This window comes from Oxyura jamaicensis, chromosome 8 (assembly GCF_011077185.1).
Source record: "Oxyura jamaicensis isolate SHBP4307 breed ruddy duck chromosome 8, BPBGC_Ojam_1.0, whole genome shotgun sequence".
In the NCBI taxonomy this organism is placed as follows: Eukaryota; Metazoa; Chordata; class Aves; order Anseriformes; family Anatidae; genus Oxyura; species Oxyura jamaicensis.
The window spans coordinates 23113148-23130441 of record NC_048900.1 but is presented as its reverse complement, the minus strand read 5'-3'; the positions used below and the strand labels follow the sequence as shown (position 1 = coordinate 23130441).

At 41.8% G+C, this 17294-nt stretch overlaps 1 protein-coding gene across 1 annotated transcript; it reads right to left on the bottom strand.

Moving 5' to 3' along the window:
• Nucleotides 1-1183: 1183 nt before the first annotated feature.
• On the bottom strand, nucleotides 1184-14877 carry CMPK1 (cytidine/uridine monophosphate kinase 1). Its single transcript, XM_035333273.1, has 6 exons — nucleotides 14538-14877; nucleotides 6752-6898; nucleotides 5708-5860; nucleotides 4163-4239; nucleotides 3987-4083; nucleotides 1184-3515 (listed from the first exon to the last, which is right to left on the bottom strand). Exons 1-6 carry the CDS (start codon nucleotides 14610-14612, stop codon nucleotides 3474-3476), a joined length of 591 nt encoding a protein of 196 aa, XP_035189164.1. The 5' UTR covers nucleotides 14613-14877; the 3' UTR covers nucleotides 1184-3473.
• Nucleotides 14878-17294: the final 2417 nt, after the last annotated feature.

The window sequence follows — 17294 nt, the reverse complement described above, 5'->3', positions numbered from 1 at the left end:
CCATTCTCAGTTCAGCCTGGGCAGCAGCACACGGATTTCCCTGCTGTTTTGCATAAGATCTTGGAATTCCCTCACAAACCACCTCTTTTTATTAAGGACAAATGTTGTCAGTGGGGAACATCTTATACTGTGGCGATCCTTTACTCCATGCTTGCAGTCTTCTTTACACCAGCCTCTTCGGCCCCACTCCCCTGACAAATCAGCAGCTTTCTGGCAGGGATTTTCAGTTCAACTCTCCTACCTATGGGAGAGGAAAGCTTGCTTTGGGACAAGCTACCAGAGTCTTACCCTTGTTGGTCTGTCACCTAGGAGACTCCACATCTTCAGAGTAGGCTTTCAGCAACAGTTTTTAAAATAACATTTGGTTACAGTTTTACCAGCAGAAAGATACCTACACTGCTGGAAAATTCCCTGCTTTTCCCGTTCCTTTCAGGCCAGCTGTGCAAATCTTTCCAGAGTAAGGTTTCAAGTTCAACATGTTGTTTATTGGAAACCTCCATGTGAATAAACAACTAATTTGTGACAAACCTCTCTGTGAAATATGAAGACTCGCAGTTTTTCTTGTTTGTATTCTAAATACATATATGCTCCGCCAATCCTGGTTCCACCGATATCCAAAACAGCTTTCAGTTTTGTCTGTCCTGAAGGGCAATCATGACCAGTGTCCAAAAGCAAGTTCTCAACTGATGCATCTAGACTAAAGTACCCTAAATGGAAGAAAAGCTCCTTTAAGAACACAACCTCCAGCAAAGCACAGACTTGTGATGCAGAGTAGCAGAAAAGCATCCAAGAAGTCAGTGATTGAGCAAGGAAGCATGGGAAATCAAAAAAAAAAAAATCTCTAACAGTAGCTACACAAGAGGATCAGGTTTCCTGGTCCACTTCCCAAGTCCCATTTCTTTCACAGACATTCCAAACGAATTACTACTGCAGAAGTATAAGAATGCAGTAACTTGACAAACCTATATAATCAAGAAAAGGTCAAGAAATCAAGAAAGATTAGGCAAATGCCTGAGGAGTTCTCATGTCTTCAGGACTTCAGTTTTGATGCTGAAAGCTGAATCTTTATAGACATCTGTGTGTGTTTGTCCATGCAAGATACACGAAGCATACACATAGATTAGCATTGTTATAAGGGATGTTTTCATAAATATGTACAGTGAAATTAAGCCAAGCACTCCTATTAAGCCACAGAACAAAGTTTATTCAATCTTCTCAAATTCTGTGTACAGTTTTGCTGCTAAGTGGGCACAACACATTGGCATATTACCTTTAACCTTCATTCAATTTTAAATCCAACTTGAAAGATTTTGTAACATTTAATGGCATCTTCAATAAATAAAATGACAAAAATATCTAGTCTTTGTACAGACACATTACAATCCACTCCAAATTCAGTATTGCCAAAACATTATCTTAAAAAAAACCAACTTGCTCTAAAGGGTTTTTTGTTTGTTTTAGCACTTAAATACATAGAAAAGTATATGATGAGAGAAAACAGATATTCTATCCTCAGCAGAACTTGTAAGAGCCAGTAACTTAGAAATAAAAGATAATTAAATCTCTAAGGAGATTAAAGAATCCTGCTTGAAGTCTTGAAAAAAAGTCATGATTTTAGCCTTCACATCAAAAGCGTAGTTTCACTGGGTCCTATCCTATGTCAGCATACTTATACAATAAGAATTACATTCCATGATTTACTTATTTATTTTAAAGGAAAATTCATAAAGCAAAAGCATTAGCCTCCCATACTAACAAAAGTAATCATGGTCCATATATTCTGCAATAGTAAACAGGTATTTGTGCTCAGTCCTTTGTTTGAACTACCACCATACTGGAAAAGATCCTGTAGTTTACCCTTTATTTCTGTATCCACCTCTTCCCCAGTCCAACAGTAGCAAGAACCTCAGTAAAATGAGCATTCACGCAAATACAAACCTGCCTGCACACATCAGATCACAGGATGAGGACCAACTGATTCTAATAAGAAAGCTTTAAATTAAGCCTAGCTTCTATAAATATAGAAAGTCATCAATAAAGAAAAGCTGAAGCCCCAAATTTTCAAACTGCAATTCCCTATAATTTGCAGCACATCACAAACCAATGACAATGTCAGTTAATGTAGCAAGAAGAATCCTACCACTAAAATTAGTTAAAACACCCATCCTCAAGCCTTCTTGGGCCTTCTTCAGTGAAAGCTTAGGGTGTGCAAGGAATGCATGGTTGGGCCCCTATGCCTGCTAGTCTTGTGGGGGGAGGTTACTTTAAACAGAAGGTAGAATTACACCACATCTGCACAAACATTTAAAATACCGTTTTTTTTCAGCTAGTTATCTGCTTCTCCCAACTATTATTGCTGCTGACTATACTAATGCAAGAGAATGTGATAAAGCAGGACCCAATCTGTTTAGGAGAATGGGACTTTTTCTGCAGACATCTTCCCTTCAGCTGACCACATAGTAACAAAAGTGCAATCATTTACAATCCTTCCAAAACAACAGCTATTCAAATTATATAATTTTAGGGAAACAAATTCATAAGTTTAACCATAAAAATATTTCCCCAAGTAATAAACCTTAAAGCATTCAGTAACACAGTATCTCAGTAATTATAATACAGGAAATCCCTTCCACTTGTTACAAAAGACAGAACTATTAGAAGATTTTGCTTAATGTACACTATTTAAGAGTTTTGCACCTTGTGAAGGTCATGCTATAATTAAGAACTAAACTATCATTCAAAATAAATGAGAATGGAAAACTGACCTGACTTTGAAATGATATTCTCACCTTTTTGGAAGTGAAGACAAGGCAAAGCCCAGGGCCGTGTCAGCCAGATAGTCAAGAACTTACAAGACGTTTTACAGCCAGAATCATAAGACAGCACCACTTTCCATAAACTACTCTGTATGTCTATTGCTAAACAGCATATTAAATAGTTTTGTGAGAACTGCTAAAACAGATTCTCATACTAACTGTAGTTTTACTTACAGAATACATGTCTGGGGGCAACAGGGAACTCTGTGACAAAAATTATACTCTGAAAAAATGTTTCCTCAAATTGGTCCAAGCATCCAAAAGACAAACAAGGGCACACAGGTCCCTCATTGCTTAATTCTGCTGTTTAGTTGATCTTTAAGAAAAATAGGTGCATGACAACAAAGAATAAGAAGTGCTGCCCATGACAGGCACAGAACTGTGACAGTATAGTCTCTTCAGAGATGTTTTAACTATGATTTTGCCACATGAGCAACTGAACTTATACTAATGGAGAACCCTGAAACTTGTATACTATAGCCACAATAAATTATTTCCTATTAAAAAAAAACAGACCCATTTGTAATTAACTGCTTTTTCAATCAATATGTGAAAAACAATAAAAAACCTTTTAAAACAATTACAAAGAGTGGACTGCAGTAGCAGCTATTCAAGCAAGATTCAAGCACAAGTTTAAATGAACTTTCAAGCTGGGAATTAGCCTTCTTTGTCAAAAATTTGTACAACTTTTTCAAAAACCTAAAAAGAGAGAGATTAAAACATTATTAATTTTATGAAGTGTTAGGTAAACAGTCACTTCAAATTAATCCAGCACACAATAATTGGTAGTATTTAAAGATGTTTTTCTTAGAATTTTCAGTGATTCTTCAATAGAAAAATTGGCATCAACTCCAGGAAAGTGGGACATAAGAACAATAACAAATATTTCAGAAAAGCAAAATCTCATGAAAGTGCTAAAGACAAGAAACTATTGAACACAGAAACAATGAAAGTCTTTTTAGTCCAGCTCATGTTCAAGCAGAACAAATTGATTTCTTAGTTATTCCTATCTCAATCAGTTATTTAAGAGTCAAAATGAAAGTTCCACAACCTCCTTTAATAAACATCACTGCCTAATTAGCTTCACTAACCACACATACATCCAAGAAGAATGCTATAAATACGTAGCCTGCCACTGCCATCCCCATGTTTTCAGGCTTATATACTTACTTCATCAACAGATTTAGAGGCATCCACTTTTCTGACTTTTCCCATTCTCTCATATAAGTCTATTATAGGCTTAGTAGACTGCAGATATGTATGAATTCTAGGAGAAAGCGAAGAATGCATTTATTTACATAATAAAATTAAAACAGAATAGAACTGAAAAGTTTTGGATAGAGTACCTCTTTTCCAGACTCTCCCGATTATCATCACTTCTACCACTGCTCTTGCCTCTTTCAAGACAGCGACCAATACATATCTACAAAAGACATCAAAAGGATGATCATAACTGTGAACACAACGTGCTTACCTGAAAAGCAGGAGCAAAACAAAAATCATGAATTAGTAACAAATTAAATATACCTAAATAGTCCTGACACACAAAATATTGTCCAGATCTGATGTAAGCCAGACTTCACACAGGGAGTTAGATTATTCCATAGGAGAAGGGTGACAGCTTTACACTTCATCAGTTTATTAAGATGGGAGTTCTTAAAATGGAATTAGGGTCAGTGAAAGCAAAAGCAACATCAAGTTCTGTGGTGTAACTAAGCCTCCAACTTGAGACATTTAACGAAGAAAGCAATATGATTTTCAAGGATGTGTTCTGATCTGAAAAGCACAATGTCAGGCTAGACTACCAATATATGCTTGTGCTGAAAAAGAGTCACTGTGTTCTCTTGAGAATTTATGTAAGATGACACATTAATTTATTCAGTTATACTATTTTTACGGCAATGCCAAGTAAGAAGATTTAAAAAGCAAAGTCTCAGTAAAAATTATAAAGCCATACTTAAAAGCTGCCCATTGAACTGTAAGTTTTGAAGCCTAAAGTTAAGTAAGCAATGCTGACACGTGTACACCTCATGAGTATATTTACCTTACGCATGCAAGAGGACAACAGTTAAGTGATTTTTTTCTACAAAGTACATTTATAGTAAAAATTAGAACCTCAAAATTAACACACCCCCAGTGAAAGTTTTCACTCAACCTTTTATTTTCTTTATTAAGCTAAAAAATAGACCCACACTTGTTGAGGCTAAAAAACTGTGCAATTAAGAGAAAAATTAATAACATTTCTCAGAAAATTAGGGATTGGGGAAAAGAAGGAAAGCCAGATTAAGATGTTGTTATTTTACTATCAGTTTTTATCCCTCAAGGGCACTGTCATATTAAAAAGACAGCATATCATGGCATTTGTTAAATTAATATAATGTATCATTGTCAAAATGCCCTTATAAACTAATGACTTCCTGAATAAAATTTTGATTATGAGGTATCCTACAGCACAGCTCACAACTATGAAAATTAAGACATGCTGTCAGCACTTCAGAATTAAAGCAAACATTGCTACCAAACAAGTAGTCTGAAATCTTTAAGAGTAAACAGAGCAATGTTTTCTGAACATGAATCAAATGATTGTTTAATATATTTAAAGCTTTTATAAACTCTCAAGAATGCAATTCTTTGAAGTGCTTCTTCAATAAAAGGTATTTGCACACGATTATACCGAGTGTAATTATTCACTTGCTATTGCAAAAGCCTGCAGTTCTTCATTGGCAGAAACAAGTTGCCAAAAATGCTTGAAACTCACAAATCAAGTTTTCCTTCTACTCCAACCCTAGTCCCTTAGTATTGGAAGATTCACTACCCAACTGGGTTTTATCGTTCTTCAGCAAACCTCACAATATAGCAAGAAAAGAAGTTAGGCTGACGGACTTCATTACCTCATTGTCGCAATCAAAAAACAGAACAAAAGAAACATCCGCCTTCCCATCCATAGTCTTATTCCAGCCTTGAAGATTATCTTCATTTCTGGGAAACCCATCAATCAAGAACTTGTTCTTCTGGGAATTAGCAGCCATTGTTTGATCCATAGCCTGCCAGAAGAGAATTCAATTCAAGATCCCCTGCACATGCAATTATTTATCAGCTTGCTCAATCATCCCCAAAGTGTTCACATGGCAAATTAATAAGTAGTTCTCTTAGCATTATTGCAGATTTACAGTGTTTTTTTTTTGTGTCACCTTCAATGTGTTCTATTTATTACACTGATTCAACAATAGAGCCTCCTTTCAAACTGAATACACCATTTCATAAAGCTCAATACCTCTCAAACTTTTAAAGCTGGACTTGTTTGTTATACTCTGCAATATTGTGTAACAGCACATACCAGTGTAAGATGCCAAACTGTCTCTGGTCTAGAATTAAGTCTAATGGAAAAAAAACTCCAGAGAAATTTAGTTGCATGAGCAACAGAAGCTTTTTCTGTCACAAAGGAGATACTCTGATTATTCTCCTTAACATCTAATAAGGATGAACATTGGAGGTTTTCCTTACACAAGAACATTAGCAGGTGCTCTTCTCCTTTCCTTCACCTGGCTGTCTATTTTGGTAAAACTTCCAGAAATTTAATACCTTTAATGCCTTCAGCCTACACTCTCGTATGACTGATCTGACCAGTAAGTCCTAAAGTGTGCTAAGGAAAGTGAGAAATACAGAACTTCATTCATTTCCCTAGAAGAATCCAAAAAGATAATTTAAATTCTCACTGATCCCTAGGTACCAGAGGCCATCAACTACTGCCTCTTAGCCAGCCAGCAGCACAAGTAATTGCTGAGAGAAGCACAGCATGCAGTGTGCACCTGCGTGTCTGCTATTCCATACTGCTCATGCTACACTGGAAAACGGGCAATTCTTTAAGAATACTGCCACTGCTTTGTCGCTTAGTCTACTAGAGTGAGCTAGAAAGGAAATAGCCCTTTCCTTACCCTCTTCAACAAGCTGATTGTTATTTCAACCGGTACAATTTCCCCCTCCTTAATGTAGTTCTCAATGAGTTCTCCATACTGCGAGCCCGGCCTTTTTCGTTCGTCTCGAAGGAGGTCGCCAGCAGAAAGGTGTGTGTAGCCATATTTCTGAAACACACAAAAACCAGGCAGATTCCCTTGAATTAGTACACATCCAAAGTTGTATCAGTCAACAGTATCAGCCACATTTATCACTGTATAACAGAAAAATGTCGGCAATAGCAGCTTGCTAGTGGCAGATCTATTCCGTTTTCAGGATGCACTGAAAGCACAGCAAGAAAGATTCTTGAGCTAATGGTCAACAGGGCCTCGGTCAGATATTCACATCCTGTTTTCAAAGGTAACATCCCATTTAGAAATGAGAAAGTCTCAAAGTACCCAAGGCACTTCTTGAAACATTAAACTGTACACGAGACATTTAACAAACACCAGACTTGACAGAAGCTACACCCCATCCTACACAATTCCAGTACCTCACTTCTCCACTCAGTAAAGCCAGATTTGACCTACTGGCTGACAGCCACTTAACATTTTTAAGACAGTACCTTTTGTTGCTAGGTTTATACAACAGGTAAAACAAAACAAAAAAAGCACATGAACTGATTCCTGCCTCTTTGCAGCTGGAGGCATGCTTTGAGCACAGCAGAGTCCTTATTTTCTAGTTGTAGTTCTGACAACTTCCACCTCTGCCTTGGTCGCATCACTTATAACTGCATCTAAGAGTGCAGGAGCACAGATCCCTTATACCAGCAGAAACCATAGCTGCAAGCAAGCAGTCCTACCCACGCGCTGCTCCAAACCCAGCCCTGCACACCTGCCCTGTGTTCATGCTTCCCCAGGAAGGAGGTAACCAAAACTCAGAGGGCTGTCCTTGGGGGAGGTTCAGATGTGGGCTGTGAGCAGATTAATCAGTCCACGGGAGATCTTACCAAAGAGAACCACGTTGTTGTAACAGAAAATTCAGATCACAAAACAATCATTTGCTCAGCTCATTTAACATCACAAGAAAACTGAGTGTACTCCTTGAACAAATATAGTCCTTAAAAACAGATGTAAAAACATCTCCTTAATGAATACTTAAGCAAAACAGGCAACAGAGACACCTCCTTGGCGATTACCTAAGCTATCTATATTCTCAAGACAGAGTACACCTATACATACTTGTCCTGAAGTTTTTTCTACAAAACAAAAGCAGCAGCAAATTACTTCAGGGTTATCAGCTCGGCTGCAGCAACATCTGAAGCAAATTTCAAAAATGGTGCCTGAGCAGCATAATAATGTGACTAAATGCTTTTTCAGGCTGTGAACTTGGGATTTAAAAACTTGGCTACTGGACTAAGTACAACAGAAATACTACACAACCCACTAAGTGGCTTTAAAAACATTTCAGTTGCTTTCCAATTTCACCCACAAAAGCGTGGAAAGTTAGTTCTGCATAGTCATAATTTAAGAAGGGATATAATTACCTAAATCTCCAAAACTCTACACATCTGGAAAGAAAGGGAAACAAGATTTCACTTTAAGTAACTGTGAAGAAAAACCTCCACAAATATCTTCTGTAAGCTCTCTGTACTCCTGCTTTCATGTGCATTGCATTTGGTCATGCCTATTTAACTGCAAATCTACATATTAACTATGGACTACAGAAGCCATAAACCCCAGTAAATCTTCTCTCTTAAGCAAGAAACCTTACTCTGCTGAACCCCAAATTAACATGCAGTCCTTGGTAAAGTTAAAGAACGATGATGTTTTTCACATTAAGTTTCTACGAAGAAGAAAACAGGAGGAAAAATATAATCCCTTCTGTTTTAGAGGATTACCAAACCATTTAATTTTCCTTGGCATGTCCCTTTTCATGCATGAGAAGAAACTTGAGTCGGACCATTTTTGGAATTCTCCATCCTTTGCAGAAGCAAACTAAATTATTTTTTAACGGCTGAACGGGAAAGTAAAAGATAGAAGTGTTTTAAAGTGCTGTTGTATAAATAGTGTTGTTATAGATAATAGTAAATTGTGTTCTGGAGTAACCTTCAGAATGGATTAACCAGGCAATAAGTAAAACAAACTTCTCTTCGGTGGCAAAACATCTATTTGTTAACTGTACTGCGCGCGAGAGCCAAAGACAACATGTCAGTTTAAACAACACAAACAAGAACAGAGAAAGGCCTGACTGCGAGTCTGTACACAGCAGGCTGCAGGGACGTGGTGCTCATGCTGCTCTTGCCAGTTTTAATCAAGCCATGTGCCCAGGACACAGAGTTTTCTTTCATCTTCGGCGAGACAAACCCTCAGCAAGTGTCCTGAAGCAGACAAAACCTTAACTTCCCCAAGAGCTCGCAAAAGAGATTGTAATGTTACGGCACACCAGGCTAAACGCTCTCACGCCTTGCAAGTTTGCATTGTGCCAGCACGACTTTCCAGCAGCGCCAAGTCCATCGCGATGCAATTCCCAGGATGGAACCTGTTGCAACCACTTCTCTGAAATCAGAAAGAGAGGACTGTGACTTCCAAACAATGAAAAAGCAGTTTCTCCAATTCTCCCAAAAGAACGCATGCTTTCTTTTAGAATAGATCCGTAACATCAGCTGACGACTGAAAGGTCGACGTAAAATATCAAACAGGTTAAACAAACAAAAAATAAATAAAATACTTGGATGCCATGCATCTAAGATCTAGACAGATTTCTAGACCATGGAGTACAAAAAAAGAAAATATAAAATTAACTATTCTAAAACATAATTCACAGATAGTTTTCCACTATGCTAGTGGACAGGCACTCTCTTCTAGAGGAAGAAAAAAATAGAAGAAATCAGCAAACAGCTACCATACAAGTTGCTCTCATTGTTTTCAAAACTGTTTTCACATTTGGAGAACCATAATCCCAGTCTCTAACAGAAAATCTGTTTTCAGCGTAGATATCTTCCTCCTTTGCTTTCAAAAATCAGAGTGAAGTGGAAAGGCAAGTTCAAGTTTCTAGCAATCCCACCTGAGAGGCATTACTTAGAACAGCCCTTAACAGTGCTCTGTAAGAGAGCAAAGCACAGCTCGCTTGTTCATTGTACAAAGGCCTGGGAAATCAGGCCCCCCTCAGCAGGGCAAACTGGGACGCACAATCTGGATGTGCCACATCTCTGAATTAAACCCCAAGCCTGCCGCCTCTCCAGAACACCCTTTTCATCCCTGTACCACTGCCATTTCAGCAACCAGGATCTGCAACTTCCGTCTGCAGACAGCACAAGCCTTACGTATTGTATTTGCTGAAAGTCGAGTAGATTCACGTGAACTGCAAACAAGAGCAGAGGGCTCATAACTGTGCCACACCTGAATACGGCAGAGTTCAGCCTGGCCTTTCCCTCAGCACAGTAAGAAAGGACCGGCAGCGTGGATCAGCTGCTGCTGGGACCCTGTGCCTCCAGCTTTCATGGGGCACGAGGTTTGCTTCCGATTCAACCCTGTGTGCTCCAGCAACACACCTCTCCGCTACACAGTTTGAAAGTTCCTTGAGTGCGCAGAAGCCAAGAAAAAAGCAAGAGCAACACAAATTACTGCTCTGACCTTGAATCCTTTCTTGGCTTATCCTTGTTAATCTGCAAATGAAAGTCAAAGGGCTGAACAAATAAAACACAAACTTTTACTGCCCTACTTCTGGCCTGTCCTATCTTCTAGCAACTTGCAGTTGCTTAGTAAGGTTGCCCATTTTCTCAGACTTCAAGAACTAGTAAAGAAATAAAAATAGAACTGTGTAAAGCATGCAGCCTTCATGGTGTGGGGTTTAGGGTTCGTTATGCTTAAACCTAAAAACGTTTTGTCTGCCCCGTTGGCCATCTGTGCATCTGCACAGAATTTTGAGGCATAAATCACAATGCAGCAGCAGCCCTTCTGTCTGCATATTCCAGTAATAATAATAAAAAAAATTTCCCTAGCTAGAGATATGTTCTTGCTTCTGGGGAAAAACAAAACACAAGGCAAAACAAAACAAAAAGCACAAAACCCACACTAACAAAACAAAACCCACAAGGGAGATCCCACTGATAGTGCCTCCGGGGAAGCGGGGGGCAAACAGAACACCCCAGTGCCTCAGGAACGCAGAGCTTAACAAAAGACACCCAGGAAGGCTGGGAAAGTCCTAAATTCAATGCCCAGTGAGCGAGCCTGCGTTCTGTGAAATGGAAGCATATAGGGAATCTTTTTTTTTTCTTTGAAGGGGGGTTAAAATGATCTCTCACCGTGTTTCACAACAGCGCCACGGTTCAGAAATATGAACTGACATTCCACCAAACAATTATGAGAACTTAGAGCTAACTGGACTACCAGCGCTTGGCACTCTTGGAGGAGATTTCAGAAACTGAGTTTAGAGCAAACAACTTTGCAAACGCTTTTATTTCAAGAAAGTTAACGCTGTCTCTCAGCAGACTTCCAGAGGACAATTAACACAACAGCAAAAACTAAATCTGCTGCTGCTGCTTCCAGAGGAGTGGTTATGATACGCTGCGTTCTTCTTTGCAGTTTTCTTCTCCCCAGAGAACCTCTATCATATATCCCAAAACAACATAGCACCTTTTTCCACTTGGATACTAATTTATGATCTTACAGAAAGAAGAAGCTCAGCATCCTACTTCATGGGCTGAATTTTAAACACAAATATCCAGCTTAGGGCTGTGGTGGAAATTCATTACATTTTGTGTACGCAGGGTGGGGTGTCCTGCATACCCCAAAACCCTGTGGAGTCACCTTGCCAAAAAAACAAACAACAAAAATGGTTGACCTCTTGCTTGAAATAAAGACAAATTATTCAGTCATTCCCCACCCCCCCAAAAAAAAGATCCTTGTGTTTCAGGCAAAAGTTGTAAAGATTCAAAGTTTAAGTTAATGAAATCATATTTTGTGCAGATTTGAGGAGTGAGGCATTTTCTCTTTGACTGTACCATAACTACTTCATTAGCAAAGTTGAAAAGTCAGTAATAAAGCATTCACTTTGTCCTATACTCACATAATAACCTCACAATCACAAACGATAAAACACTGTGGAAAGCATGAGGGTTGTATCTCAAGAACATGCACTCAGATGCCCTCACCCAACTACCTGCTCCAACATTCTGCCCCACACAGAGAGCTCCGCAACGTCCCAGGCGATGCCAAACGCTACCTCACCCAGCTGTGGAAGGCTGCTGGAGTTAATCTGCAGGGCTGGGAGAGAGCAAGAACTTAAGAGGCAATTCTGCTTCATCCCCTCCTAAATAGGAGGAATCGGTCCAGAGCAGCATTTCTACTGAATTTACATTTCAGTGACAATTCTGTGAGGCTAGGGAATAGACACGCAACTCGTCCCTCCGTATCGGAGGAAGCCAGCCTCGTTCAGCTGTCTCTTCAAACCTTATCTGCAAAGATAAAGAAACCTAATCACTTACCTGCTGTTCCCTTTTGTGCACTGTGTCAATACCCATTTTCACTTGTTATTACAAATTCTTCCCTCAAATCACTTCCCCATTTTAGTCCAAACTTGATCCAAATACACGCCTCGTCCGTAATGAGGGACGGCAATCTGAACAGGTGTGATTCAGGCTGGTACTTAGGAAACAGGCATTTTACCTGCAATGACTGATTGCTATCTCCCTTCTCTGCGAAGGTAACACAGTCAGCAAAACAATTACGACATTTTTGTGAGAAATTGTTCCCAGGTTGTACATAATGCCACCTCCACAAGCCACCTACAGTTGCTTGTGGTTTTGAGTAAAGTCATTTGAAGCTAAAATCATACAGGGTCACACCTCAGCAAAGTGAGACCTCTCCACGTGACGTGCTCCGTCCCAGATCTCCAGCACGTACACCAACTGAGAAGTATTTATAGCTCATACTGACTTTTTGTTGAGCACAAACTTCAGATTTAGAGCAAGATACGGGATCGGATTCGGTCCTAATGTAAACTAATATTAATCAGTCCATTTATACAACAAGGATGAATGAGGTTTATTATTACTTAGCTGCAGCCCCTTTTCTCTGCGGCAAGCTGCCAACAGGCTTTAAAATCCAAACAAAAATACACTTTCAACCTAAAGGCAGCACTGAGTGCATAAAGGCCATTCAATTGCCTGCGTTAGGGCTCTCAGGGGGGCTGTGAGGGCCAGGCCAAGGGTGTGAGTGCAAAAAAAAAAACTGGTGCTCAACAGTACCTCGATTGCATTTCATCCATACTTCCCTGTTCACGCTCTCTCTTTCTGAAGTTTTCCAGCAGGCTCCCCCGAGCCCAGCCCTCACTGGAGCCACCTCAGACCTTCCCTCCCTCAAAGCTTAGCCAGCAACTCCCACAAAGTTGCCCAAGGGAGTGGGAGAGCCAGACAGCGCTGTCAGCAGCCCCTTGTGCTTCCTGCAGCCAGCCCACGGCACAGGCCGCCAGTAACTTCTCTCCACGCAGCGAACAGGATTAGCAGAATTAAAGCAAGTTCCCATTTATTAGCATTTGAGCTTCACTTTCTAGGCTTAGAAAGAAAAATACAGTACAAGCAATGTTAATTTTCCGTTTTTAGCTGCAACTACAATCAGAGTAGCCGTGATTCATTTGAATCCTTCCTCCTGAAGTGGTCTTTATCCAATTACGTTAGCCTATCAAGCCAAAGGCATTTATACATCTGAACACAGCCACAGGAGGTTCTTCAGCCCTGAGGCTACGCTAATGGTTTGGCAAAAGCCGTTAATGACAGCCTACAAAAATTCCCTACAGTTTAAGCTCATTTGTTTGCTACGTACCAGGGACTGAATTTGACCTTACCAAAATGCCTTTATGAGCGCTACGAGCCTTTCATCCCACCGCTTAATTTAAGGAATAAGCCACTTTGAAGAGTCTATAATTTGAGGTTAAAATCCTTCAGAACTAAAGTCATAATGGCATTTTTCAGTCTGCACCAAATTTGCCTAAGCAAGTTATAAGTACCAAGGGCTGGGATGCGATGGCAGCGTGGACAAACTGCAACAGCACTGCCAGGGCACCGCCAGAACTGAAGATGTATTAAACATGCCTGTGCCAGGACTTGTGGTTGGGTGCTTTGTTCTTTTTCCCTCCTCGATCAACAGATTCAGAAACATGGGCATTACTACAGTTCTGTCATGGTTTTTTTTTTTTCCACTGGGGCACGGACAGACCTTGATCCTTCAAGGCTTTCCATGAAAAAAATAAAATACAAGTGCTCAGGGAACAAAAATGTTTCAAAGCCAACATGTACATGTCTGGAAGCATTCGGTCATTAACTACTTCTGTAATTACCCACCTGAGCACTACACAATTACAATTTGATTGTTTGGTTTCTAGGAGGAGAATACTGCACTGTGCAAGAGTCACCCCTTCCTCTTCAGTATTTGCTCTACGCCCTGTCATCCCACACCACCAGCTGTGGGCTCTCCAAAATAAGAGGAGACCGAGGTTAACTTCTGGGGGGCCGGGACACGTTCTGACCTCCACCATAGCGTAGCACTGAACAAAATTTCCACCTAACGCTGCTCCTTGGGCGCTACCAGAGGTGGCAGAGGGCCAGACGGCCAAGCCCCTGCCACGTCTCCCCGCTGGCCGGGCCGTGCCCAGCACCGCAGCCCAGCCGCAGCACCCAGCCCAGCCCAGCCCGCCCTCGAAGGTGGGGGGCCAGCCTACAACCCCCAGCGTGCCCCGCGGCCGCACCCGCAAGAGCCCCCCGCGGCCGTGCCCCGAGGCATGCTGGGAAGTGTAGTCCCCCCCTCCCCCAGAGCCCACCGCCCTCACCTCGACGATGCGAGCGCACTGCGTCCCCTTGCCCGCCCCGGGCCCGCCGAGGACGAAGACGACGACGGGCTTCATGAGGAGGAGGAGGCGGCGGCGGAGCAGCAGCAGGACAGCGGTGGCGGGGCGGCGACCGAGCGGAGAGCGGCGGCAGCCGAGACCGGGGGCGGCTGAGGGCAGCGAGGCTGAGGCGGAGCCGGCGCTGAAGTGGCCCCGCCGCAGGGAAAGCGCTTCCGGGCGCCTCACCGCCCCGCAACCCGCAGCGCACCCGGCGTGCCCCGCGCGGCCCGAGCTGCCGGTAGCCGCCGGTGGGGGCAGCAGGCCGCGCTCCGCTAGGCCCGGCCCCCAACATGGCGCCCGCCCCTTGTCGCCATGGCAACGCCGCCGCTCCGCAGCGCGCATGCGCGCCCACCACGACCGTTTCTTAGCCCGTTTTTAAATCCCCCCCTCCTTGCGCGCGCGCGCTGGCGGTTGGCTCCCCGGGGGGAGGGGGGCTTGATTGGGAGGGAGACGGCGCCATCCCATTGGCTCGCAGAGGGCGGCGGGGGCGGGATTGCGGCTGGTTCTGCCTTCCGATTGGCTGGCGGCGGGGTGGGGCGGGCGCGGGGAGAGCGGCGGGAGCGGCGGCGGCGTCTCCCTTCAGGCAGCGCCCTCAGGGCCGCCGGCGGACCCCGGCCCACTCCGGCCCTCAGGTACCCGCTGCGTCCTGGGGAGCCCCGCGGGGACGGGCCTCTGGGCACTGCTCCTCCGGGTAAACCGGGGGGCTCCGGGGAAGCACCCCCGTGGGCGGGCGGGCGGGAGGGAGGGAGGGAGGGAGGGAGGGAGGGTGTTTGGGTGGGTGTTTGCTGAGGGGCTGCCTGAAAACAGGGAAGGCCCCCCATGAGGAAGCCCGCAGCCGGGGCTTTTTTTCTGAAAAACGCCTTTTTTTTTTTTTTTTTTTTTCTAGAAGCCTTCAAAACTTAAGCAGTTTGGGTGCTGACTTTAAACAGTGAACAAAACAGTGTATTTGGAAGCTGATCTAGTGCTAAATTTGCTAAACAGCTTTCTGTGTACCTAGGAAGTCCCTAACAGCTTAACCCCATTCCTTCCCTACACTATGCCTAGAACAGCTTTGTTTCTTGACCTTTACCTGCAAACTTGTGTTTTGCCAACTTTCTGAGGTCACGTAAAGGAACTGTCTGGTGGGAAACAAAAGTTTTGTGTTGACTTTGTAGTTCACAGCCTTGACAACTTCATTGCACAAGGTTTGCCCTCTGATTTGGGCCTGACCAAAAAAAAAAAAAAAAAAAAAAAACTTATGTATCCAATTTATTGTTCTTCTCAACGAGTTACTCCTTTGCTCCTTCTGAAAAATACTGTTTGGAAATGGATTGAACTTGGTACTTTCCTTTTTGTTTTTGCCATCTTCTCAGCTTTGTCACAGAAAGGATGGTCCCCTTCAGCTTCCCTCTGTCGAAGTACGCGCTTTGGGACCCGGTCCCCATGGGTGACACCATGGGTTCACATATTGCCTATTACAGGTATGGAGAGGCCTTTTGAGGCGGCTGGTGGCTAACATAAGAATTATGTGATTCAAAGCTTCATCTTAGCTTTTGAGTCTAGTGTATAAAAGACACAAAGGAGAAGGAAACAACCAGTGTGTTTGTAATAATCATAAAGGATTTTTCATTGAAAAGAGTTAAGCGTTTCTCTTTCTGTGGAGTAATTGCAGTCAGGTGGGTTGGAGGTACCTTTGTCTAAACCTACAATTTCTTTCTGTCCCTTCCTACATTGAAAAGTGTAGAAGTAACTGCATACTTGTAGCTTTCTTTAACCTGCTTTTCCTTGTCTCTAAATGTCCAAGGGATTTTTTTTTTGGCAAACTGAATACAGATAGCATGCTTCAAGTAAACTTGAAGCTAAGCGTTTTGCTTGCTTCAGAAATCAGGATTCAAATACTAAAAGTTTTGATTTTTATTTTTTGTTAGAATGAGTCTAGAGGCAAATCTGATGTACTTGTGAATTTGTGGGGCAGGATATTCCAAACCTGTCTTTTAAAACTAATGGGGAGCAAAAATTAATCCGTATAACAGGATAATATTCATACAGATATATCAACGGTAAGATTGTCAATATTCACGCAAGTATATGAAGATCATTGTGACTGGAGAAGGACATAAAACATTTACTTTATATATGGGTAACCTTGATTAAAAAAGTGGGCAGCCCTTACACACAGGTCAGAGCAGCCTCCACATCTCCTTTCCACATAATGCTTTATGAGTGTTAAAACTTGGAGATTTTAATTTTAAAAGTTTAAAATGAATTACTTTAATTTTTATGAAGGCACTTTACTTAGCTAATCTTGATAAGAGGATATGAGTCATCTTCACAGTGTTCACATAAATCAGTAGCTTCTCTTTGAACTTTCTCTAGGTCAATATCAGATAAGCTATGATGAGCTAAAATAATATTGATGTATTTACTAACCCAGATTCCAAACTTTTTACCGTTTTACCCTTTTTTAATTAATGGTGATTTTATAGTTACATAATTCTTCTGACATTGCTGTGTCTTTGAGCTCAGGCTGCTGTAGCTTTTAAATCCACATTCAATACTGGGCTAAAATGATAGGACACCCTGTCAAAGTTAGTTAAGCTTTGTGGTTTATTTACTCATTAAATTTATGAAACTTGAGTTCTGTGTTTTAACCTTAATGTTTCTAACTTGTACACCTTATATTAAAATAATTCACTTGCATGCGGTAGTTCTATAACAATG

Coding starts and splice junctions, on each gene's coding strand:
- CMPK1 (XM_035333273.1), bottom strand. CDS start 14,612: ATGAAGCCCGTCGTCGTCTTCGTCCTCGGCGGGCCCGGGGCGGGCAAG. Junction 5,861..6,751: donor CAATCAGCTTGTTGAAGAGG/GTAAGGAAAGGG, acceptor CTCTTCTGGCAG/GCTATGGATCAAACAATGGC. Junction 4,084..4,162: donor CGGGAGAGTCTGGAAAAGAG/GTACTCTATCCA, acceptor GCTTTCTCCTAG/AATTCATACATATCTGCAGT.